This window comes from Rissa tridactyla, chromosome 20 (genome assembly GCF_028500815.1).
Source record: "Rissa tridactyla isolate bRisTri1 chromosome 20, bRisTri1.patW.cur.20221130, whole genome shotgun sequence".
Taxonomy (NCBI): Eukaryota; Metazoa; Chordata; class Aves; order Charadriiformes; family Laridae; genus Rissa; species Rissa tridactyla.
The window spans coordinates 3,756,160-3,778,376 of NC_071485.1; the positions used below are offsets into that span (position 1 = coordinate 3,756,160).

The 22,217-nt window shown below is 53.8% G+C and overlaps 1 protein-coding gene across 3 annotated transcripts in view; it reads left to right on the forward strand.

The window, feature by feature from the left end:
- ZMAT4 (zinc finger matrin-type 4) overlaps window positions 1-22,217 on the forward strand; it is a 71,589-nt gene that overhangs the window by 18,335 nt on the left and 31,037 nt on the right. For all 3 annotated transcript variants that reach the window (XM_054225109.1, XM_054225108.1, XM_054225110.1), the window contains exons 2-3: window positions 7,022-7,123; window positions 20,835-20,924. In XM_054225109.1, the coding sequence (XP_054081084.1) occupies window positions 7,022-7,123; window positions 20,835-20,924 (192 nt within the window). The remainder of the gene's footprint in view (window positions 1-7,021; window positions 7,124-20,834; window positions 20,925-22,217) is intronic.

Sequence of the window (22,217 nt, forward strand, 5' to 3'; positions counted from 1 at the left end):
GCTCACCAGTCTCAGGGGAATCCAAGGAGACATCCCTGGCGAGATCCTGCTCCCGTGGCTGCATCCCACATGGAGGAGCGTGCCAACGGCCCCCCTGTCCCCTCGGGGTCCTGGGGGGTGTTCCTCGCCCCGTGCGTGGAGCGGGCAGCGCTCTGCCAGCGCAGGCAGCGAGCACCAACGCAGGAGCTGCGAGGCTCCTCTCAAAAACATCATCCCCGTCCGTTGAGAGGACCCCGCTGCTCTCCGAGCATCCCCTCCTTAGTCCTGGCAAACCTCAGGAAGTCGGTCCCCGCAGAGGAGCAGTTGGGCTGCGGACGCTGGGGGAGGTTGTGCGGAGTCGGGCGTTTGGGGTGCTGGGGTTGGGGCTCTTCTGCGCTGAGGCTCTGGCTCCTCCGTGCTGCTCTCGGCAGCCTCTCCTCTGTGTTTTGACACATGGGGCAGACACGTGCGGGATCTCTCCGGCTCCCCAGCTCATGCCACACACAATCTTGTTCTGATTTTCAAGGCTCCAATAAAGCGTGTCAAAATGCATCAAAGGCTGAATGCAGAAGTGAAGCAAATTGACTCTGGAGAGGATTTCAGGAATGGAGGGAGTAGGGAGATGGCAGATAAACCCCAAACCAAACAAAAATTGCAGGGAAGGTGAAGCGTGGCAGAGTCGGCAGATGTGCAGCACAGCTGGAGGGACACAGAGCATCCTTGGTCTGGCAGGACAGGAAAAACTGAAAATGGCATACACGTCCTCCGAAGATGGTGGGTAGGGACACCCCACCGTCCCCTCCGGGACGCCGGATTGTTGGGGCTCCGTCACATCCCTCACTGGGGAGGGCCCTGTCCCGCCTCTGCAGAGGAGGAGCAGGAAAACCCTGGAGCGCTCCTGTCTCCGGGCGATAAAAGCAGGAGGAGAATTGCACTTGTGGAACGGGCTCAACCATCCATCATGCTGCTAGTGCTGGGAAAAAAGGCACTTCAAAAGGCGGTATTTTGCATTTCTTCAGATGCCTTGTTGTAAGTGCAGTGACAGAGTTGCTGAAAGCACATTAATTATTAGTAAAGACTTTTTTTCTTTTTATCGCAAGACAAATTAAACAACAGAAGAAAACAGGAAGCGTTACATGAGATGTTAATCCAAGGGAGAGTGACAGCAGCAAAAGCCACAAATAATTCATAACACGAAACTCAGGACATTGAATTTTTGGCTTGTTGTTTGCATTTGGCGTTCACGCACATGCTCAGTTGCCACTTCTCTGCTGCTCCAATACGGAGGTTTCGGAAGCTGTTAATTCTGGGAAGGTGATTAAGGCCCTTAAGAGTAAATTGAGTAAGGGACCACAATTTTTCTTCTTTCCTCTTGACTGGAAGAACCCGAGTTGCTGAATTCAGTGCTGCTTTATTGTATCGCGCTCCATGTCCTTGGTTGTACACTAGACAAAATGAACCCGTGCAGAAGCTCCCGGTGCATCTCCACGGGCAGGTGATGGAGCGAGCACCTCGGTGGCAGGGCTGGCGAGCCCCACGGTCTCAGATACCCGTCAGTTAAAGGATGGTGCAAAGGCCGTTTTCTTGTGCCAGTGCTGGTCTCGGTGTGGCGGCTCTGGGTCCGGGCGCACTGGGATGCGTTGGCCCCGCTGTGGCTGCAGGCAGGGCAGTGGGTCCGGGTAGTGGGGGGATGCTCCCCTAAACCTGGTAGCAGTGCTTGGGGGTGGGCTGGGGGGGAAATTTGGCACCGAGGAGCAGCAATTTTTCTAAAAAAAAAAAAAGTTCAATCAGAAAGGCAGAGACATATCTGGAAGCAAGCAGAGGGAGGCACGGCCAGTGGGGATGGGGGAAGCGGTTCCCTGCGGCGGTGCTTTCATCGGGGCAGTGCCTGGAGCGGGGCGCGCGGGCTCGCCTCCCTCTCCTGCGGCCTTTGGACGTGTCGCACAGGTCACGGCCACCCCCTGCGCCGCGTCCTCGGGGCCTGCGGGGCCTCGGCGGGGCGAGGAAGACCTCGGGCGTGTGGGTCTGCGGCCGCCCGGTCGGCGGCGTCTGGGCTGTCTGCCTGCAACGCCTGTCCCTGTACCCGAGGCGTGTTGAACAGCTTAGACAACAGTTACCCAGGGACTTGGCTTTGATCTCAGGTTTAGATCCTTCATTTGCTGTCTCCGTTTAACGCGTCCCGTGGCTCGAGGTGCGGCGGGCTCTGCCAGCGCTCGGGAGGGCTGCGATCCCTCTGCTCCCGACCGCGGGCTGCTTGGGCCAAGGATGTGCTGCGTTTTCAGACTCCCGACCACGACGTGACGTGAAGTCGTCTGCAGCCGCTCAGGTTTTTCATGGGTTTCCGCTTATTGTTGTCAAAATACAGAAATAATTGACAGTGAAAAATACTAAGGGTAATCTGTGAAGTGATATAAAAGGCAAAACTTGGAATGAGAAAAACCTGTGCCGCCTTCACGTTTGTCATGTACTCTGGAATTTTGCTACCTGTCGTGAATTTCCTGTTATTAGAAGAACTTCTTTGCCCGTTCACTGAGCTCACTGATCCAAAAAAGGGGGTGATGAACCTGATAACAGGAGGTATACGACAATAAAAACAGAAGCAGGTTGCTGAGGAAAGATCGCCAGAGAGGAGATTGCAACGGTATTTATCAGGAGTGTGACGGGAAGCACCTGCTGGCAGCGACTGCAGACGCTGCGTCTGCTCCTGCCCTGGGAGCGAGGACCCCGAGGGGTGTCCCACAACTCGCACCCATCCGCTGGGGCTGGGGACCCGGCTCGCCTCCTGTGGCTGTTTTACTGTCCTGGCCGGGTCGGGATTGCAGAAGCATTTACTCCTTTGTGACAGGTAGACGTTCAGCACGTGTCCCTGCCTGGTGGGATTCAGCTGGTGCAAAAGCATATCCTTAAAAAGGAATCTGGCTTAGAATATGTCTCTGAGGTCAGTGTGTGGATCGCTGTCCCCTAAAATTTGATGCAACTTAGTTAGCATCTTTCCAGCAGTTGGCAAAAGCTGGAGTCAGCCCCATCAAATTGATTTTCATTAAGCCGTTATAGTCACTGGAACTGCTGAGAAGAATCGTAGCCATATGGCAGAAGGTATTTAAAATGAGGTCTCTTACGACACAGTTTGCCATTGCTGGAGACGCGGAGCTGACGTCTGCAGAGGTTTCTGAGCTGAGGCGGGGAGGGGGGACATCGGCACGCGAGCACCAGCACCAGAGGGGACGATAAACCCCAGTGGAAAGAGGTGGGGTGGTGAGTGTTCGTGGTGGAGGGACCGCTCTTCATGTCCCCACCTGAGGAGGAGGAGGAGACCAAGAGTTTCAGACATTGAGACCTTGGTGTGCAGACCCAGGGCTTCTGCTCGGCGGAAGGGTTTGAGCCGGGCTGGCGAGGCTGCCGGTCGCACGGTAATTCTCCAGCTCTCGGCAAGAAAAGCCTCCAAGAACGCGCAGGGAACGTGTCCCTCCTCGCTCAGCGTCTGCAGTTCTCCTGGAGCGGCTCGGGGGCACGCGGGGCTTTGCAGCCGTGCCACGCTGGAGGATGGTGGTGCCGGAGAAAAGCCCCCCCTTCACGCTGCTTTTCGACAAGGACGGGCTGTGGTGAGGAGCAGCCAGACTAGTCTGTTCTAGGAGCTGTTTGGCACTTGTAGGCAGGGGGAGTCAGAGTGGAATTAAGTGGTTAGAAATATATAAATATTAATTGCTTATGAACTCCCTTTATGACACTTGCAGGCGAAAGAAGTTAATAAATCATGGCTAGGACTGACCCACAAAACGCTAATGCAGAGCGTGTCTGAGTCAAGACAAAATGGGGCGGGGGGCGGGGGGGTGAAGAGCTTTCTGGAGCAGGAGAAAGGCCTGTTTTGGGTCAGGTGCCCACACAACGCAGATATTTTGTTTTTCCCAAGGCTTCATGGCTGGAGTCTGCCTTTTGCTGCAGCCGTGATGCACAGATGCCATCAGCAGGACACCTGCGGCGCCCACGCTGCGGTTACAGCATCTCGGTACCAGCCCCCGTGTAGGAAGCAGACGGGTCCCTTGCTCGATCCGTGCGTTGTGACAAGGTCTCCGCACAGATCCCCAGGGAAACGCCAGCCCCGGAGCTTCCCTCTGGTCTGCCCGCAGGACCAGCGCGGGGGCAGCCTGGGGACGGTGGCAGTGGGAGAGCCTGGAGCCTGCTCTGAAACACGCGGTGCGGAGATGCGTGTTCGCGCATTCGTTTCACTGCGTATCACCTCGGCGTCCTTTTGGTGCAATGCTCCAGCATGTTATCCTAGAAAGGAAAACAGGAGAGTACAGGAAAAAGTACATTGTAAGAAAAGCAAAGGAACGAGCTGAGAGCCACCAAACAGGAGCTTTGTGCAGAGCCAGCAGGTTGCAGCAGCCCAGCTTAAAGCGTCAGCCCTGGGAAGGGGCTCTGGGAAGCAAAGGGCTGCTCGGGGGGTTTCCAGCAGTGGAGACAGGTAGGGGCTACTGAGAAGGGGAAGAGACTTCTGCTCCTCTGCCGCATTCACGTGGGGCAGGTAAACGTCTCTTTCCTCAAGCCGGTAGCTGGTACTTTAAGCTTGCTCGCAGCCTGTCTGGGTTCTCGTGCAGCTTTGCAAGGGTGATTTGTACAAATGGGTGCTGGTAGTGGATTGCTCGTGTGGAAATCTTCCTTGCGAAGGTGAATCTATTATTTTTGTCAAACCCCTTGTAATAAATTTTGCCCAGAGCAGTTATTGTTACCAGAGCTTTCTAATTAGTTTAAGTAGCCGAGCTTACATATGCTTGAATCCTCTCTACAGTTTAGCCTAATATATTCATGCAAAAGCGTGAAGGAGGCTTTGCTTCCATTTATTCTGCCAGTGCCCCTAATCCCCGTCCCTCGCTCCTCTGCCTTGCTGTCCTTTTCAGCGCAATTAAAAAGCAATACCTGGAAAAAACAAGCAGCAAAGCCCTCTGCCCGGCTCCGAAGGTGTGCTCTCGATGCCTCGCTGGAGGGTCTGCCGTTCCAGAGAGACTTCACTGGGTAACTCACATAGTTACACGTGGATCGTGCTGCACTTCGCACTGTCAGCGTAGTGACGGTGTTCCCTGTTGCGGTGCGTTATATCCTTGTGTGGTAACCCTGGCGTATAGAACCTGCCTGGCAGTACTGAGGCTAACGAATCCCGCACCTGTATCAGAAGTTACTGCTCAGAGAAGAGGCATTAAATCCTGTTCCTGGATAAGCCGTGCAGCCCCAGCTGCCGTGGCGGGGGCACAGACAGCCCCGTTCGCGTGCACGTGTGTGAGCGGCAGAACGGACCTGTTACTCTGCGTTACCGGAGCACAAGGGCTAAGCTAATACTGAGCAGCTTTTGATTTACTCTGATTTCCGCAACGAGCGTTTGCAGCGGCAGCGTTGCAGCCTGCACGCAAACGAGCGCAGCGTTACCTGCCGCTGGCTTGGTGGCTGGGTTGAGGGTTGATGAGGTTCTTTGGTTCGCCTCGTGTCAGTGTGCTGTATTTAAGTGAGATTTCTTCCCTCCCCTTTGCTTCACCTTTGTTGGAATTTTGCAATGCTTCTTGTACTCCTGAAAGGGTCTTTTGGTGTCTTTGAGAGCTCCTCAGTGCAGCGTTTCTCCGGACAGAGTGAATGGAGATTAAACCAAGGCAGATAGCGAGAGGAAGGAAACAAGCGCCTTTGCAGAGCGCAAGGGCAGCAGCAGAGGAGCTCTGAGGGTTGTGTCTTTGGTAGGTGAAGAACACTGGAATAAACCTTTTCCTGGAGCTGGGGGCAGGTCGGTCTCTCCAGGTGACCCTCTGGTGTCAACTCAGCTGCTTGTTGTTAGAAAATGTGCAGTGATCTTAATACTTGCGCGGCTGCAATGCGTTTGGGGGTTCGGTGCAAGCCCCTCCAGCCCACTGTGGGCTGGCGGCAGCCGCGCACAGAAAGCCCCGAGCCCCGGGCAATGGGCAGTGTCGGCCCAGGACGGGGTCTGGGGGGTCTGCGACCTCCCCGTCCCCGCGGCGAGCGCTCCCTATACTGTATTATCAGTCTTCATTATGCCCGGGTTTGTTAGGATTGTGAATTAATAGACTTCATCTCAGCATTAGTCAGAAGGCGTCGGCCTCCATTTCCCTCTTGAATTGCACGGGGGGGGGTTGTTTTTAAATACCCTGTCTGTGAACCTGCTTCTGGTGTTTTCTGTCTCTGCCTGGGCTCAGTCTTTCATAAGCCCCTTCCCTTCCTGACGCGCACCTCGGTTATCAGTTCGGAGCTGGATACCTGCAATCGCTCGCGAAACAGGGAAGGTGCAAACACCGAATGAAGCGTTCTGTGAACTCAGCGAGCTGCTTTTGAGAGTGCAAGTGTCCTCCTTGGAAGCCGTGGGGAACGCACAAATATTTAAACAGCTGCTTGAGAGCAGCTCAGCCCAGTAAATCACCCAAGCAATTTCCTTCCATGTCCAAATTGAGAAATATAGCAGGGCACCCTTCCAGCTTAAAAGCACCTTCCTCCAGGTTGTAATGATATTTGCATTTTATAGAAAACTCTTTATCAGCTCTTTCCTATTCTATAACAAATGGTTAAGCGTGTTTTGAGCCATAAGTGATATATGCTGTAGCTGGTTACGTACGTGGCATTTCTCGATATGAGGGGTAATGGAGAAGAGCGGCCGTTTACAGCTGGCGCTCACGCATGGCGTATAATTGTGGAGCAGCGGAGGATGCTGTGACCGAGGGTGTTCAGGGTGGTCCCCAGGCGCTGGCGTGTGTCCGGCGGGGACAGGGACGAGGAGAAACGCCGCCGCCGTGCCGGGACCGAGTGCTTGGCACCGACTGGTCGTGCCTAAACCCGGGACTCCGAGTTGTAGATGGTGGGGATGTGGTGGGAACCGTCTGGTTTTACACTTGTCTAAAGTCGGTTTTGTTGCCTTGAGGTGACAAGAACCGCTCGTCTCAAGTGTTGCTTTGCCCGTGTCTCTAGGGACCCTCACCAAGCCCCTCCTGTTCTGCCTGCCTTTTGTCACTGACTCTGCTTGTTTGTTGTCTCTTCTCTCTGCCGTGAACAGATGAAATCCTCCGACATCGACCAGGAATTATTCACGGAAAGTTACTGCAAAGTGTGCAGCGCCCAGCTCATATCGGAGTCCCAGCGCGTGGCCCATTACGAGGTAGGATGATGCTCTTCGGCAACTGTCGCTGCCGCCGCCAGCCGCGGGTCCTGCGGGGTGGCATCAGCTTCCGCAGCCCCAGCCAGGAGCTACCCCAGCGTTTACAGTTCCTCTCTGACCACTCGAGATTCAAAAGACTGTTTTTACTGGTGGCTTTTACTCTGTAAATGATGTGGCTGCAACGTTGTCTGTTGCATGTCTGTTTTGTTTTGTTTTTTTCTTCTGTCTAAATTTGCAAAGTCAGGCTGCAATTTGAACACGCCTGAAAGCTGATTTTCACAGAAAAGCATAGTTAGCGAGGAGGTCAATTAGGAGTTCAGCAAAACGAACTCAAGTTTTTTTATTAAATCGCTGCACTGTGCTTTGCTGAGTAGGAATCACTGATTGTGCAGGGAGTAGATTAGTATTTGTGAATGTATTTAAGCACTTAAGAGGTAAGCAAGCAATAAATAATTAGAAAGGATATATCGTTAGAGACATGTTAGAGCAGCAATTAACAGCACTGCATATCTTCAAAACAAAATTAAATAAATTACTGTTAAACAAGGGAGGAAACTGCTGAGGGATATGGTGCTGTGGAATCCTCCAGGGAGGGGACCCGACTGCCCGCCGGTGTCTTGGCACCGGCTCCCTGGGACACGGGACACGAGCGCCACGTGGTTCTGCATAGAGCCGCGTCGCGGTGAGGGGCTGCCTCGGCGTTAGCCCCACAGGAGAAAAGAAACCGTCCCTTGTGTTCTGATGAAGAGGAGGGTGCGGGATCGCCCTGCGTGACGCCTCTCGGTCGCCCTTTGCATGGTGTTCGTTGGGCGGGAGCAGGGGACCGTCCTGCCCCGCGTGGGCAGTGACGTGCGGAGCGAGGACGCGTGACACGGTCTGGGCTTTCCTGGCGACTCCAGAGGAGCGACACTTGTGGGGAGCCTGGGGACGAGGGACCTCGGTGCTCACGGGGGCTGTGTTTTGCCCCCGCTTTTGAATACGTTAAGACTTTCAGTGCCTGCGGTATTTCAACAAAATCAGAATCTGTGCTGAGAGACCTGGAAGATGAAGTTTCCCCAAACTTTTGCTCTGGTTTGAGTGTTTATTAATGGATATGGAGGGGAGACATTTGCCTTGGTGTGGCCAGGGGAGATATACAAGAAGCTTAATCAATGTACAGTATCGGAGGATGCTGTGCTGCATTAATAAACAGTGCAAAGGGTAACGCACATCTACTTGTAAGGCACTTTCCGTGTCTGTTTTGGAGAATTTCTTAAGGCATCTCCTGTAAAGGCTCCTCTGGCTGCCCTCGGTGTGCAGCAGGGATCCCTGGCAGCGCTGGGAAGTCCAAGGCTGCAGTTTTAGGGACGCCTTCCAGATCTTGATAATGGGAGAGGCAGATGCCAAATCTTGTCTACAGGAGGCAGAAGCATTGCCACAGAAACAGGAGCAGCGGCTGCTGAGCAATGGGGTGCTCAGCCAATCTCTGTTCCTCCGCGCCTGTACTTGTAGGTATGAGCTGAATCATTAATTCATAGCAGATGTTTTTGAAATGTGGAAAACAACACGGTTTTCTGTTGTGTATTTCTAGTGCGAGGTGTTGTGCTCATTTGTCATCCCCCGTGAAATCCCAGCAGACGCTGGAAACGTTCGGCACAATAATGCCATTGCCTCACTGTGCCTGCTGGCTGGCGAAGGGCAGAGCAGAGGGATGGAGAGAGCGAGGCGAGTCGCGGGACTGGCCCAGACCCGGCCGGGGGCTCCTCTGGTGGCCCCAGAGGCTGAAGGTGCCTCTGCCCCATGGCTGTGCCACGCTTCGCCGTGTCCCCGTGGCAGTCCCTCCTCTTGCCAGGGATGCTCCGTGCTCGGCAAGGAGCTCTCCTGGGCGCACAGAGCCGTGCCCGGGATGTTTTCCTCCCTGTGGCTGATGCACGAAGCCCTGGGGCTGCCGGCGGCTCGGTGCGGCGTCCAGCCTGGCGGGGAGGTCCCCGCGCTTTGACTGCAGATGTGGACGGGAACCGCTCTGCAGCGCTCCCGATGCGAGACGGACGGGGATGGAGAGACCCGAGCAAATCGCTTCTAGCGAGTCACTTGCCAGGTGAATCGCAGAATCACAGAGCTTGGCCTCCTTCTCTAGTCAGACATGGGACGAGCAGCATGCGATTTCCCCGCGGACGTTAATCATGGGAAATTATTGGAGAATAGTTTCTGCAAATAATTCTCGCTGTGACGCTGTTTCATGACGAGTGCGTTCGGAGCATCTCCGCCAGCGGCGAAGGCCGTTCTTTCTGCCAGGCGCCTGCTCATAAGGCGTTTCTCCTCCCTGGCCAGGTGAGCAGATCGAGTCCATGTTCCGAATATTCACTTTATAACATCAGGATTCACAACCTGACTGTTCTTGCACAAAACTGTGGTGTTGAATGTACCTGAGCTCCATCCTGTCCGAGACCGCCAGCCCTTGCTGCAAGCCAATTAGTTAATAGCAGGAATGTAAAATTCACTGTTTCTTCCTAATTAAAAATTAGCAGGTCACAATTTTCACACCTTCCCCTCCCCGTCTTTTCAAAAGCACTCTATGGTTAAAACTGATTCTTCTCATAGGGAAAATATCAACTTCAGAAGACAAAGTTTTCTGCATATAATTTTTCATTTAATGTTCTAAAGTTGCATTCTTTCAGCTTTTTGGTTGGAAAAGAAAGTAATACTGCCAATATCAAAGCACACAAATAAAAACGCAGTGTAAATGAGCTTTTTTGCAGGTGTCGGGAGAGCTGTGGGGGGAACTCCTCTCGCAGCCTGGTCCCCCCCGTGCTCCTCCTCAGCATTTTAATTTGGGTTTCTGGAGGGGGGACTGGCCGACGGGGAGCCCCTGGGGTGGGGGCCAGCCTGGCTGCCTGTGGGCGTGGTGGGCTCGGTGCCCTGGGGCTCCGCTGGCCCCGAGGAGCCGTGCCGAGGGGTGTGCGGAGCGAGCCCAGTGCTCGGAGCTGGCGAAGGTGCCTGCGGGACACCGGGCTGGAAACCAGCAGCATCAGCCGTGCTGGTAACGCATCTTCCTTCATGGCGTGGTGTCGCGGTTTGGCCCTCAAACCGGGAGACGTGGTAGTTTTGGTCAGCAGCCGTTACCCTTCCGGAGGCCGATCCTAGGAGCGGGAGCTCATCCGCTGCCTCGCTGGCGCAGCCCAGTCGGATCCGCAGCCCTTGTGCCAGGCACTGAAATCGTGGCTCCTTTGTGCATGCAAAATGAGACCTTTCTCTGTAAGAAAATAGAGGGAAGCAGCGTATGAAAGGGGGGCGTTTTTATCTTGCCAAACAGGGATAGTCAGCTCCAATCGCTGTCTCGTCTCCTTCTCCAAATCATCATCCAATAACTCTTCTTTTCTTCTGCACTGCTTTGCCAGGAATAAAAAATAATTTGATGTCAGTCGCGCAGTATTAAGCGGTATTATTTCCAAGGGCAAGTGTAGTGGAAAAATGACAAAAGAATCAGAGTGTTTGCAGCATATTTTTGCTTCCAACTTGACACACAGCAAAATACTGCCCTTATTTTATGTGCTTTGTGCCACTGTCCCTGGCTTTGTCTGATATGTCTGTGCGCCTTTGCTCTCTCCTTTCCATCCCTGTGAAACTGCCGGCTTCTGCGCTCCTGTCTGGGATTCACCTTCGGGCAGAGCTGATCCGAGTGTCCGGCCTTGGGGCATCGGCTCACAGTGAAGTTGCAGGTGCCCAAATGAGAAAATGCCGTGACAGGCTCTCTGCGCGCCCTGCTGCGGAGCCTCGCAGGAGCCTGCTGCGAAGGTACCGATTCGCTTCTGCGCAGCGTAGGAAAGAGATGAGGCAGGTCCCGCTGGTTGTTGTCGATGCCCAGAAGATCGTGCGTTTGAGCATTTTAATTCTTAAGGCAAATTAATATCTTAAATTGTCCCTGGAAGTGTCAGGAAACTCCCTTCCCATTTCTGCTACGGGAATAAAGCCTCCGACTACGGATGCCTGATAAAATCCCGCTGGGTGATGGCTGGCTGTGCCAAGCATTCCTCACGCGTTGGCTCTCCCGTTGCCCCGCAGGAGGAGCACACGTGAAGCGGGATGACGGATTCGGTAAGGAATCACAGGAGAGGGCAGAGGGATGCAGCACGCTCCAGGCGGTTGCCGGCAGCATCAGGCAGGTGGTGGCCGACTGCGCAGTGCTGTCTGGTGGGGGGAGGCTATTTCGGGCCTCCTCTCGTACTCGCTCACCAGTGTCGGGGGCTGGACCCTTCCCGACAGGACAAGTGGCGATGAGCCGCCTCTGGATGCTCTTTAGCTGTCGCCGGCATTGGCCGGCTTCTGCGGCATTCCTAGAGCCGGGGCTGTGCCGCGGCTGCTCCTTCCTCGGCCACCTCCTCCGGAGCCCTGGGTGTCGGGGAGGGTGGCGAGGGACATGTCTGCTGGTGTCTTCCCCCGGGGCACCTTCTGCGCCGGCCACAGGGATGGGGAGCATCTCCCGGCCAGTGACCTTTGTGCTCCGCTTTGATGGCACAGACAGCGCGTGTCTTTCAAGCACAACTTTGAAACGAAAGGATTGATTTAAATTTTTTTTTGTTTGGTTTTAAATGACATCTGTGGGTGGGAGAACCAGAAGGCGCTACCTGGCGTCTGAGCCCTGTCAGAGGCTGGGATTCAGAGCACGCCGCTTGTGCTGCAGCAGCTCTATCTTGCATCAGGCTCCTGTGACTTTTATCAACAAAGCATCACCGCTCAGGTGCCGTTCACCCCTCCCAGGGGTTGCAGAGGAACGGCTGGTGCTGCTGCCCGAGCTCCGGCCGTCCTGTGGCCGCTCAGGCAGGGACCGGAGCGGGTCGGGGGCAGCGGTGGTTTGGGAAGTGGCCGGTGTCTGCTGAACGAGGAGAAGAAAACCAAAAACGTACGGTACTTGCTGCAATGCGATTGAAAGTCTGTGCCCCAGAGACAAGCTTTTCCTCTTCTGTATTTCTGCATCTCGCCTTCCTCTGGAGCGGAAAGCCTCTTTGCTGCTGGGTGCTCTCTGCATCGCCTGTAATTTAACGCTGCCTTCCAGCTCTGTCTTAGAGAGAGGTTCTATCAATCCCCTTGGTGAGCTGATCCCTAAATTTAAAAAGCTAAGCTTTCTTAGTTAGCTCCGAGTCCTCATCTCTATATAGAAGTGTTCACAGCCATTAGGAAGATGTTACCATTTATTTTCAAGTTTCTCTTTGAAAATCCTGCAGGAAAATTATCAAATATGCAAAGTTGCTCTCAGATTCCACCCTGAGCTGCATATTCATCACCACATTTTCTCCTTAAGCTGCTATAACACTTTTCTCCATTGTAATCTTTATTGCTTCAGGTGTTCAGATGGTATTTTGCTTTTTCATTTAAAATGAAGAAATGTGCCGGGTTCTGTAGGAAGAGGGGTGCGGGAAGGTGTCACGCGCACGTTGGCTCCCCTTGTGAGATGAAGGAGCGATGCTCCAACGCTTGCGGTGGAGCCGGAGGGGCAGGAGGGGGGCAGAGGCGAAGTGTATTAAAATTCAAATGGAGAGGAGACTGGGAAGAACAAATAAAGGGCCGTGCCCTTTGGCTCGTCTGTGGAGCCGAGCGCTCTTTGGAATTTCTCACCCTGTCTCCGGAGCGGAGCGGGCGAGCGGTATCGACAGCCTCATCAATACTCCTTGTCTGCGCAGGGCTGGAGTGGTGCTCGGGTTAATCTGCTTCCAGTTGGGCCGTCCTTCTCTGGAAACTGCATAAAATGATGGCTTGTCTGAAGGAATAATAAACATTGTTTACTATCGGCACATTAGTGCCTTAAGGATCACGATGTGTGTGCTCAGAAAGGCAATCCTGTGTCTGAAATATTAATGCAGTGGAAGAGCACATACTCTATTTAACAAAATAAATGCTGCACTAGAAGCCAAGGAGCTGGAATATTCTGTGTCTGGTGCCAGCTCCCCGCGCGAGATGCTGCGGGCGTTCCCAGGATGGAGCAGCGGAAAGGACACGCTTCAGCTGGAGATGAAGGCTGCGCAGGGCTCGGCTGTGCCGGGGCTCTGCCGGTGCCGTGTTGTCGAAGGGGATGCTGACGTTTGCTGGCGGTGCCCTCTCTCGTGCGCTCTGCCATTGCTGCTACTTCCCTGCCGCGCTTTGGCTCGCTTTGCTGAGAGCGGCCTGTACGTGCTGCAGAGGAGGGAGGAGGCGGCGATGTCCTACCTGTGGCCCGGTGTCCTTCCCCACAACTGCTGAGAACCGGCTCTGCCGTGGTGTACGCCTGTTAGACCGTTTTTAGTGGCCGCTCAAACGTTACTGTTAGTCTGCAGGTTGTGCTGGTCTTTGGGAGGAGGACTTTGGCTCGGGGATTAAAAAAAGAGGCTAAAGAAAGCTTTTTTTGTGTTTGGGTTGCAAGGTGCTGTGCTTTGCTGTATGTGCACACACAGACCTTCTGCAGATTGCCTTGGTGCCCGGCTCAGGTACTGCTCACAGCAGCAGTTAAAATACGTAGAGGTAAACCTGGCCCCACGTCGTGTATGAGGGCGGGCCGGGGGTCGGTGTTCTGCGGTGGGGTGCTCGTGCCGCCTCACCAGGGCAGCGTCGGCGGCTGGTCGCAGCGTGCTTCAGGAAACCGATGGAGATTAAATGGCACTTTACAAGGCTCCTTGTTACTACGCTGTTGTCAACAGTAATGGCTAAACATTATTTTTAATGCACTCCCAGTGTCAACATCTATCGCTAAACAGCAGCAGAGCAGATAAAGCCCTCGCGTATGCTCCCTTCCAAGGCAGAGTCCCATTTTGGGCTAGGAATAGCTGAAGTTCAAAGGTACTTTCGGAGCAGTGGTAGAATCCAGCAGGGATGAGACCTGAGGTCAGCGGTGATGGAGAGGCACAAGGGATGTCACGTGAAGCCTACGTGGAGTAAAAGCGACGAAGCGTTGCTCTGGGACCCACGCCGGGCCACACCGTCCCCAGGAGAAGTCCCTGCAGCTCCCGCTTCCCCACGGCAGCCCCTCTCTGACCCCGACGCACAGGACGGCACCGCTGTGTTCCAGGTATTCACTCCCGCTTTTCTTTAATATTTTAAACTGGCAACCCCTGTTTGGATTTGGGTTCCAGGTGTTTGAAAGCAGAGTCTTTAGTTACCGCCGTGTGTTGTGACAAACCCGCCCACGCGCTGTGCCGGGGCTGAGCGGGCTCTCAGTGACTGGCACTGACGCGCTTTGAAAGTGATTTGTTTCAGACACGGAAAGATAGAATGGGAACAACGGCAGCGCTGCCGGCGCAGAGCTGCTGCTGGGTGACTCGTGTGCGGAGGAGACGTTGCGTTTGCGTTAACTCTTCTCTTCCCCTCTTGACGCCGGGGTGGCAGCCTCAGCACCTCGAGCACTGGTGCCCAGCGGCAGCGTGGCCTGCGCCAATACCCCTGAGCTGCCGCTGCTCGGCATCCGTTGGCTGCGGGCAAACAGCGAGAGTGCACCTTGCTTGAGCGGAGCACGTCTCCCAGGCTCCTGCTCTGCTTGCTCCGTCCCCTGCGTCCCCTTCCCCTTGGCATGTTCACCAGGAGGTGCACTGTCTGGAAAAAATCCCTAAACACCAAGGGAGAAGCAAAGTTGTGTAGGCGTAACATCTACCTGCAGAAGAAATGGGAGGACATGAAGCGAGAAGGGACTTTCAGTGCATTTGGGGAGGAGCAGAAGCCCGTGGGCGATGCCGGGAGGCAGCTCCGCAGCCTGCGAGCGGGTGCTGAGCCCTGCTTGTGCCACGCGACTCTGGCCACGGGCTGTAAAGAGAGTTCTCTTCCTCTGTGCAGGGTACGCAGCAGTATGTAGGACAAGAGATGCTTTGACTACAGTTAAAATTGATATAGGAAGCGGTAAAATCAAAGATTGCATAGCTGAAACGGTGATTCCTGAGACAGAAAGTTCATGCCTGGCTGTTCTGGAGGTCTGCAGGTATCCGTCACCCGGGGGGCTGCAGAGCCGAGCCTGGATCCCTCTGGGCCGGGCAGGCTGGGTGCCGGGTGGTATCCACCCGTGGGAGATGGTGCCTGTGGAACCCCCCCCGTCATCCAGCCGGTCTGCCCGTGCGATGGAGCTGCGCCAATGGGGAAGAAACCAAAGGCGGTGTTTTCTTTTCCCTCAAACAAGCACAGTTTAGAAACCCTTTTCTCAAGGGGCCTCTTGGGCTGCGGCGTGAGCCCCCTCCGGCTCTTTGCAGCTTCAGTATTTCAAGCGCCGCAGGAGGGAGGTGGATGGGAAAGGGAGTTGCTGAGCTCTCCTGGAGGAAACGCTTTTCCTGCGGCCAGGGGAGCCCTGAGCCCAGCCTGGAAAGGAGGATCTGTTGGGTGAGATTTTTCTTATGAAGGTGACCGAAGCAACAGCAACGTTGGTTGTAATTAAAGCTGTTAGGCTTGGACTGGGATGCTTTGACCCCGCGCGATTGCAGATGGGCAGGCACGGCAGCCCCCCTCGCCCCCGCGAGTCGCTGCTGTTTGTTTTAGTTGGAGCTTCCGAAGTCTTGGGTTTGCATTTTTAAAATTGCAGTGATCGAGGTCTGGGAGAAGCTGCTGGGGCCTGTGAAATGTCGGTGTCCCTGGGGAGGGGATCCAGCGTCCCTGTCGGTGTCCCTGGGGAGGGGATCCGTGCTCGGGTCAGCGTGGCGAGCAGGGAGGGATGATCATGGCTTTAGAGGAAATGAAATGAGGTAGTGATTGCTTGGCTGAACGGATCGTCAGTACTTGCCTTTATGTGCAAGGAAGTCGGCGTCCAAACCGGTAATCTGTCTACCTGTTGCTTTGAAGAAGCCGGTTTCATGGGGGTGAGAACTCAGCTGTGCGCAATTGGGAATTACGGACACATATCTCTGTGCCCACAAAGTCACAAGCATGAGTAGACGCTTTTTAAAAAATTAACTCACGGAGCAAAAAGGGGAAGTGGATAGAAATGACCATAAATTATAAATGAGGCTTTGCAAAAATTACAAAAGAAGAAAAAGGACATTGGCACCCAGCGGCGTCTGGAATAACAGACGGGAGTTTGTCTCTGTGGCGAACAACGGGGATCTCGACAATAGAGTGTGCTGGTCGTGTGGGTGGGAGAGGCAAAAAAGGGAAGGCGTTTGCTGAAAATACTTCTATCCTCTATTTTAAAAAAAGCAGAGGATGTTGTTATATCACAGTATGAGGAATAAATTGGTTCCGTTCCAGTAGAAATTTGGAAGTTTGTTAGGCAGCGATTATGAAATGTAGAATGTTGGTTTTTCGAGTCAGCGGGTCCAGTAATTTGCAAGCAAATGCTTGAAAAGAGCTGGGCAAGGGCTCTGCATCCAGCGCTGATCCTTCCTGGGACGTGGAAGGCGGAGGAGGGTTCTGGGAGGGAGACGCGTGGAGCTGGGGACCGGGGCGGGATGCGAGTACGTGGCCTCAGGAGAGTGTAGCTGGTGTTCTGCATGAGGTTGAGCGAACTGGGTCTGGCCAACGTGTCTTTGTCTCTTTTGATGAGATTAGAAGTAGGGCCAATACAGATAATAAAGTTGATGCAATCATATGGCTGCATGTTTCATGGCGATTTAATTAAGAAACTGCCGGCATCCAAAAGAATCAACACAGCGCACACTAAAAGGATTAAACCCCCACCAACAGGCTTCTGAAAAAAGAATTTACTACAAACTAAGAGAAGCCGTTTGGGCTGCCGTTACGGCTCCTTCCTTCATCTCCCGCCCGCGTCTCTGCCGGTGCTCGGCGCGGCCGCGTCCCCCCGGTGCGGTGGGTTCTGGTCCGTGGTGGAGCACAGGGCACGGAGGAGGGAGAGCAGGAGGGGGAAGGCAGATGGACCCAGAACGCGGCGCTGCCAGCGGAGAAGCGAACAAGCAGACGATAAAGGGGGCCATGGGGAATAGGGGAATTAGATCAGATGCAAGCGCAGCGTGAGGAAAGCAGCAAAAATGGTTGATTTGAACCTGGCGAGGTGGTTGGGGGTATGGGAAGAAGTCCCTCGCAAGATGGTGAAATATTTTAGACTGTCAGGTCAGCTTAAATCAGTGGTGCAAAGTGGGAGCCGGTCCCGGGGCACTGCGGGCGGCTGGCCTGCTGCGGAGGGGGGGCTCCCGCATCCCCCGGGACCGGCGCGTGCCTGCGCAGCCCCGCAGACCCCGAGGATCCGGCCTCGCGAGGGGAGACGGTCCCAGTCCTCCCTGTTGGTGGAAGAAGCTGTTCGGTTATGGCGGGGGCGGGCAAACCCCCTGCGGGCCGGGGCGATGGGAGCTGCTGCCTCTGAGAGCCCTCGGCGGCTGCCGGGGTCCCCCCGCTGCCGCTGCTCCCGCAGAGACCCCGTTGTCTCCCCCCGCGCCACCGCTCGCCCTGGGCGGGAGTGTGCTGCAAAACTCGATTTTTGCAAAATCAAATTGCGTTTCATAGCACAGTTTAGCTTTGCTTTGCCCTTTTTATCTTTTAGGGCTGAATTGCCAGAACTCTGCTGCCTCTGCCACAATCCTCTGTGTTAAAGCAGATTTGATATAGATAGAAACGATCCATTTATTTACTTCTATTGATGAGCCTTCTTACAATAGCACGTGAGCTTGCAATGCAGAAGTCTGCAGTTGTTACGTGAAAACAGGCTCTTTCTAAGCTTCCCCCCCACTCCCTGCATAGAGAGGGTTGTTTTTAAAGCGTATACTGTTAAACCAGACTTCTTGCCTTCTAAAGGAGTTGTTTCCAGACACTAGAGACAGAGAATTTAAGTGAAAATGCCTTTGGCCTAGCATTTTGTAAAGCTACAGAGAAATATTCCCAGGCACAGAAATACTCCCTCAGTGCGCCCCAGGATGAAACTGTGCTGGCTGCTGACGAGCAGGCAGGTGTCCCCACAGGCAGCGTTCTTGTTCCAGACCATGGATTTACAGATGTGTCAAGGTTTTGCCTTTTCTAAGGCTTCTACGTGCGGTGAGACGTATCAAAATGGCAGCGGGATGTGCCCTGATCCCGCTTTATCCCGGTTTCCTGACTCCTGCGCGTGGTTCCTCCTGTTGCCCGGTGCACCTGTGGTGCCTTGGGTGGCGGTTGCCAGCGGATGCCCAGCTGGCCACGGCAGCCCCCGTGGGGACCTGCCCCCCCCTGGGCTGGGTGGCCGGTGGGAGGCGGCGATGCTCGTGCCGTGCTCGCTGTTCCTCGGCGTCCCCCTGCTGCTGTGACCTCCAGAGCTCCTTCAAACACGTGGGGCTCTGACGGGGATGGTGGAGCCCGGCTGGAGCTCGGGAGCGTGGCGCGTCCCTCCAGCGTGATGCTGGCCATGGGGGCTGTGCCACCCCCTCCCTCGCCTCGCGCCTCGGAGCTGCAGATTCACGTTGCTTGGTGGAGGGGAAAGGACAACCCGCGGGGCTGTTTGCGAGCAGCACGCTAAGAATAATCACTCCGCTCTTGCCTTGGTGTTAGGATGATAAATACACACGTAAATGTAGAAAATACCAGAGATAAAATGGGTGACAAATGGGCTGTGCTACCTCCGCTCCCCGAGAGGGAATGAGATGCTCACTACGTACTTGCAAAGGCCAGGGATGATTTTAAGCTCCGCTTTTATAACCGTGGCATAATAAGGCTGCCTAAGGAGCCGTGTAGTTTTAAATTATGCCAAACATAAGTTATTTCTTTACCTTAGCTTTCATAAATCCAAACAAATGCATAAATAAAGGTGAGAGGTGTTTTACAGGAGGTTGAAGCTTCACTGACTTTTAATGCAGACGTTTGGACATCATTTATGGCACAGCCGAGTGCCACGGAAAAGAACACCAGAAATGATTACTGCTAAAACCTTGCCTTTTCATCTTACAAAAAAAGCGGCAAAAAACCCCACAAGCTTTTTAACCCCTGAATTCATCAGGCTGTGGTTGCGTTGTGCTGGATTAACTCAGCCGGGGGAAGAGCCTGGGCTGTGAGTCTTCACTACGGGAATTCAGCTGAAAAGCTCCAGCCACGGCGCTGCAAGGGACGCGGTGGCTCGTCCCCTCCCCTGCCCTGCGCGAAGGGACCAGCCCTGGCATCGTCCCGGCCTCCCGACCTCCTCCAGGCGGAACCGGCCGAGCATCGCTGCTGGCAAAAAATGGGAGCGAAACTCTGAGGCTGACTTCACACATCCGTCCTCTGCATTTCAAACATTTACTTTGTCATTTCTTAATTGCGCCGTCGCTGCCTGGACTGCTCATCACCCATAGCTGAAGCTTTTGGGGGTTTCCTGCGCTTAGCTCCGACTCCAGCAGGTCGCATTTTCTAAATGCATGTGGGAAGACAAGTTAGGGAAGGATGTTTGGCATTATTTATCTTGACTGATTTGCTCCATTAAAAAAAAATATTACTGCGTAGTCACATTTATGCATACCAATAACAGCTCTCTGCAAATTTAGCTCCAAGTTCGCACCACAGGAAAAAGAATGTTCCAGAGCATGCTAATGATAGTTTAATATTTTAAAATTGCAAATCTGTGATCTGAAATTATAATATTACGGTGCTGTTGTTCTGTGAGGCCATCAGAAATGGAGATTCAGAGAGAGCATTTGCATAATAATAGCTGCCGTGCACGTCTGGGCCCTGGATGCAGGTATTTGGTAGCTGCAGCCTTTTCCCCCTCTTGCATCTGCTGGAGGACGAGAGCTGGTGGTCAGTCGGTGTTTTGAGAGTTTATGTCTGTGCTGCTGCTGTAGAAGCTTTTAAATCTTCCTTTACACTTCGCAAGTCACAAGGATTGCCGTGTCCGTTGGCGCTGGCGTGCCCAGGGCATCTCTCCATCGTCTCCTCACTGGCCGGTAAGCGCCGGCCGTGCCCGGGGCCGTGTTGGACCTGCCCTCGCGTGTCCCTCTCGGGAAGAGCCTCCTCCGGGCATCGCTCAGCTCTCCCTGTCCCCTCTGCAAGAATACAGGTGCCCTGAAAACTTCCCCGTGCTAGAAATAAGGTTTGAAAATTGCCCAAGAAAAAGGCCCTGGGTGCCTTTCTTGTCAGGAAGTGTGGGGGGTCCCGGCTCTGCTCCGTTTTCCTGCCCCTCTGGAGGGTCTGACCGTTCAGCTCCCCGGGGAGATGCTTGAGAGAGAAGGGGCTCAGGCTCGGCATCACGCGCTCCTTATCCCTCTCTGCAGGGCCAGCACCGCCTGCGTATGAGGAGAGCATTAGATTCCATAATGCACAATTATCTGATAATTCACCCTTGGGAGAAATTTCTTTCGAACCTTTGGCAGGTATCAGTTGGCTTATTTCCTGGAGAGTGAGGTTTTATACCCCTTATATATTTTATTCTCCTGTAAGTGTAGGAACTGTGGATTTCTGTTTGCCTGTGTGCGTCTGATCCCTTGCGATGCCAGCCTGTCTCTGCCTGAAGCTAAATAACCCTGGTCTTCCCAGCCTCTCCTGCTATGGAAATGGTCTGATAACAAATGCTGCTCTTCCCTCGCCGCCTTTATTCCCGCTGTGTCTCCAAGGGGCTGCAGGCAGCAGGACTCGGCACAGAGTGGGGAGGGTGGGCCGTTTCTCCTGCTAATGGCAGGTGTCACAGTCGCCCCACGGTTCGTTTCGGCTGGGTGGGAGCGCTGTGAAACGCCAGTGTTCCTCACCTGGGTCTTCCCCACTTTTCTCCTCCCATGTCGGATGCATATATCAAGGGGATGTGAAATCTTATTGCGGATTGCTGTTGTGTGCACAGCAATAGAGCTTCTTGCTTACGGTAACTTCATTTCTTGCATTTTCCTTTCTTTTCTTTTTTTTTTTCCAGAGTCGGAAGCATGCCAGCAAAGTTCGCCTCTATTATATGCTTCATCCCATAGATGGAGGCTGTCCAGCGAAAAAGCTCCGGTCAGAAAACGTGGGTATAATTCAAGTCCCTGTTTACTCAGCTGCGTTGTGAATCATTGACTCTGTGCTACAACATTTTTTCTGTTACAGCCACAGATGATCAGGTACCCAGAGGTAACATTTAGATTAGCCGAAATGCGAAGTAACTGGAAATAACTTTCAATAAGCTGTACAAGAAATATTATGTGCATCAGCAACAGTAATTGCGTTTTTAGTTATTCGAATGTTATTTCATAGGAAAAAAATGAAGCTGGATATGCAAATATGCAGGATGTGTTCAGTCGAAGTGCAGCGGCTGGTTAGTCGCTGGTGAGTTGGGGCGGTCGGGGTACTAGTGAAGGCGGCTCTGCGGGGACTTTGGGGTTGCTCCGCTTGACGCAGCGCTTGGGTCGCTTCTGGACACCCAGCTTCAGTATGTGACTCCGTTCCCGAGGGACATTCCTGAGGGATGGGTCCCCTTGAGCCAGGGGACACCTTCGTGTCATCGCCCCGTGGTGGCTGAGACCCCCAGAGCCCCCGGTGACCGGGGAGGTGACGGGGGAGCCAGCTCGCCTCCGGAGGGGTCTTTCAGCCCTGTTACTGCTGAGAGCCGATGGAAACGATGGCTCAGAGAGCCCAAAGGCTCCGCACAAGGCTCGCGGTCAGGCTGCACGTCTACAAAATTGCAGTCGGGTTCCTCGATTGCATTCAAATAAACACACAAACGCGGGGAAGCTGGACCAGCTCGCAGCCACTCGTCAGGCAATAAAGGGGGACTAAATTTATACGGGACTGACTGACAGGGAATTATTCATTCCGCTCGTTCCCGTGTTCTGGGGCCGGTGTGAGCGCTGTTGATGAGGTTCCCAGCAGAAACCATCCAAACCATTTCAGATCTACGGGAGCGTGACTGTGGCTTAATGCTATCAATATTTAGTGAGGTATCTTCTAATTAAAGGGAGAAGCATGCAAGTTTTGCCAAAGGAATCTGAAAGCGCCTTCACACAGTGATTAAAATTTTAGTGGGACTTTTATGTCGCACACAGGGTAATTGCAGATGCAATCTATCCCTTAACAAGAGAATCGCACGGTGTTTTTATTGAGTTATGAATTGCGGAATGTGAAAGGTAGAGTGGACGTGCACATATAGGCTGGGAACACGGTCCTCTAATGAGCTTCACTGCATCTAACGAGGCACCACATAGCTGCATGTACACCTTAGCACGAGGGTATGGTGGACAGAGAGCCAAATAGACCTCAAACAAGGCAAAGCTGAACTACTTCCCATTTCTTTAGTGGTAGGTAACAGGGAGCAGTAATGTAA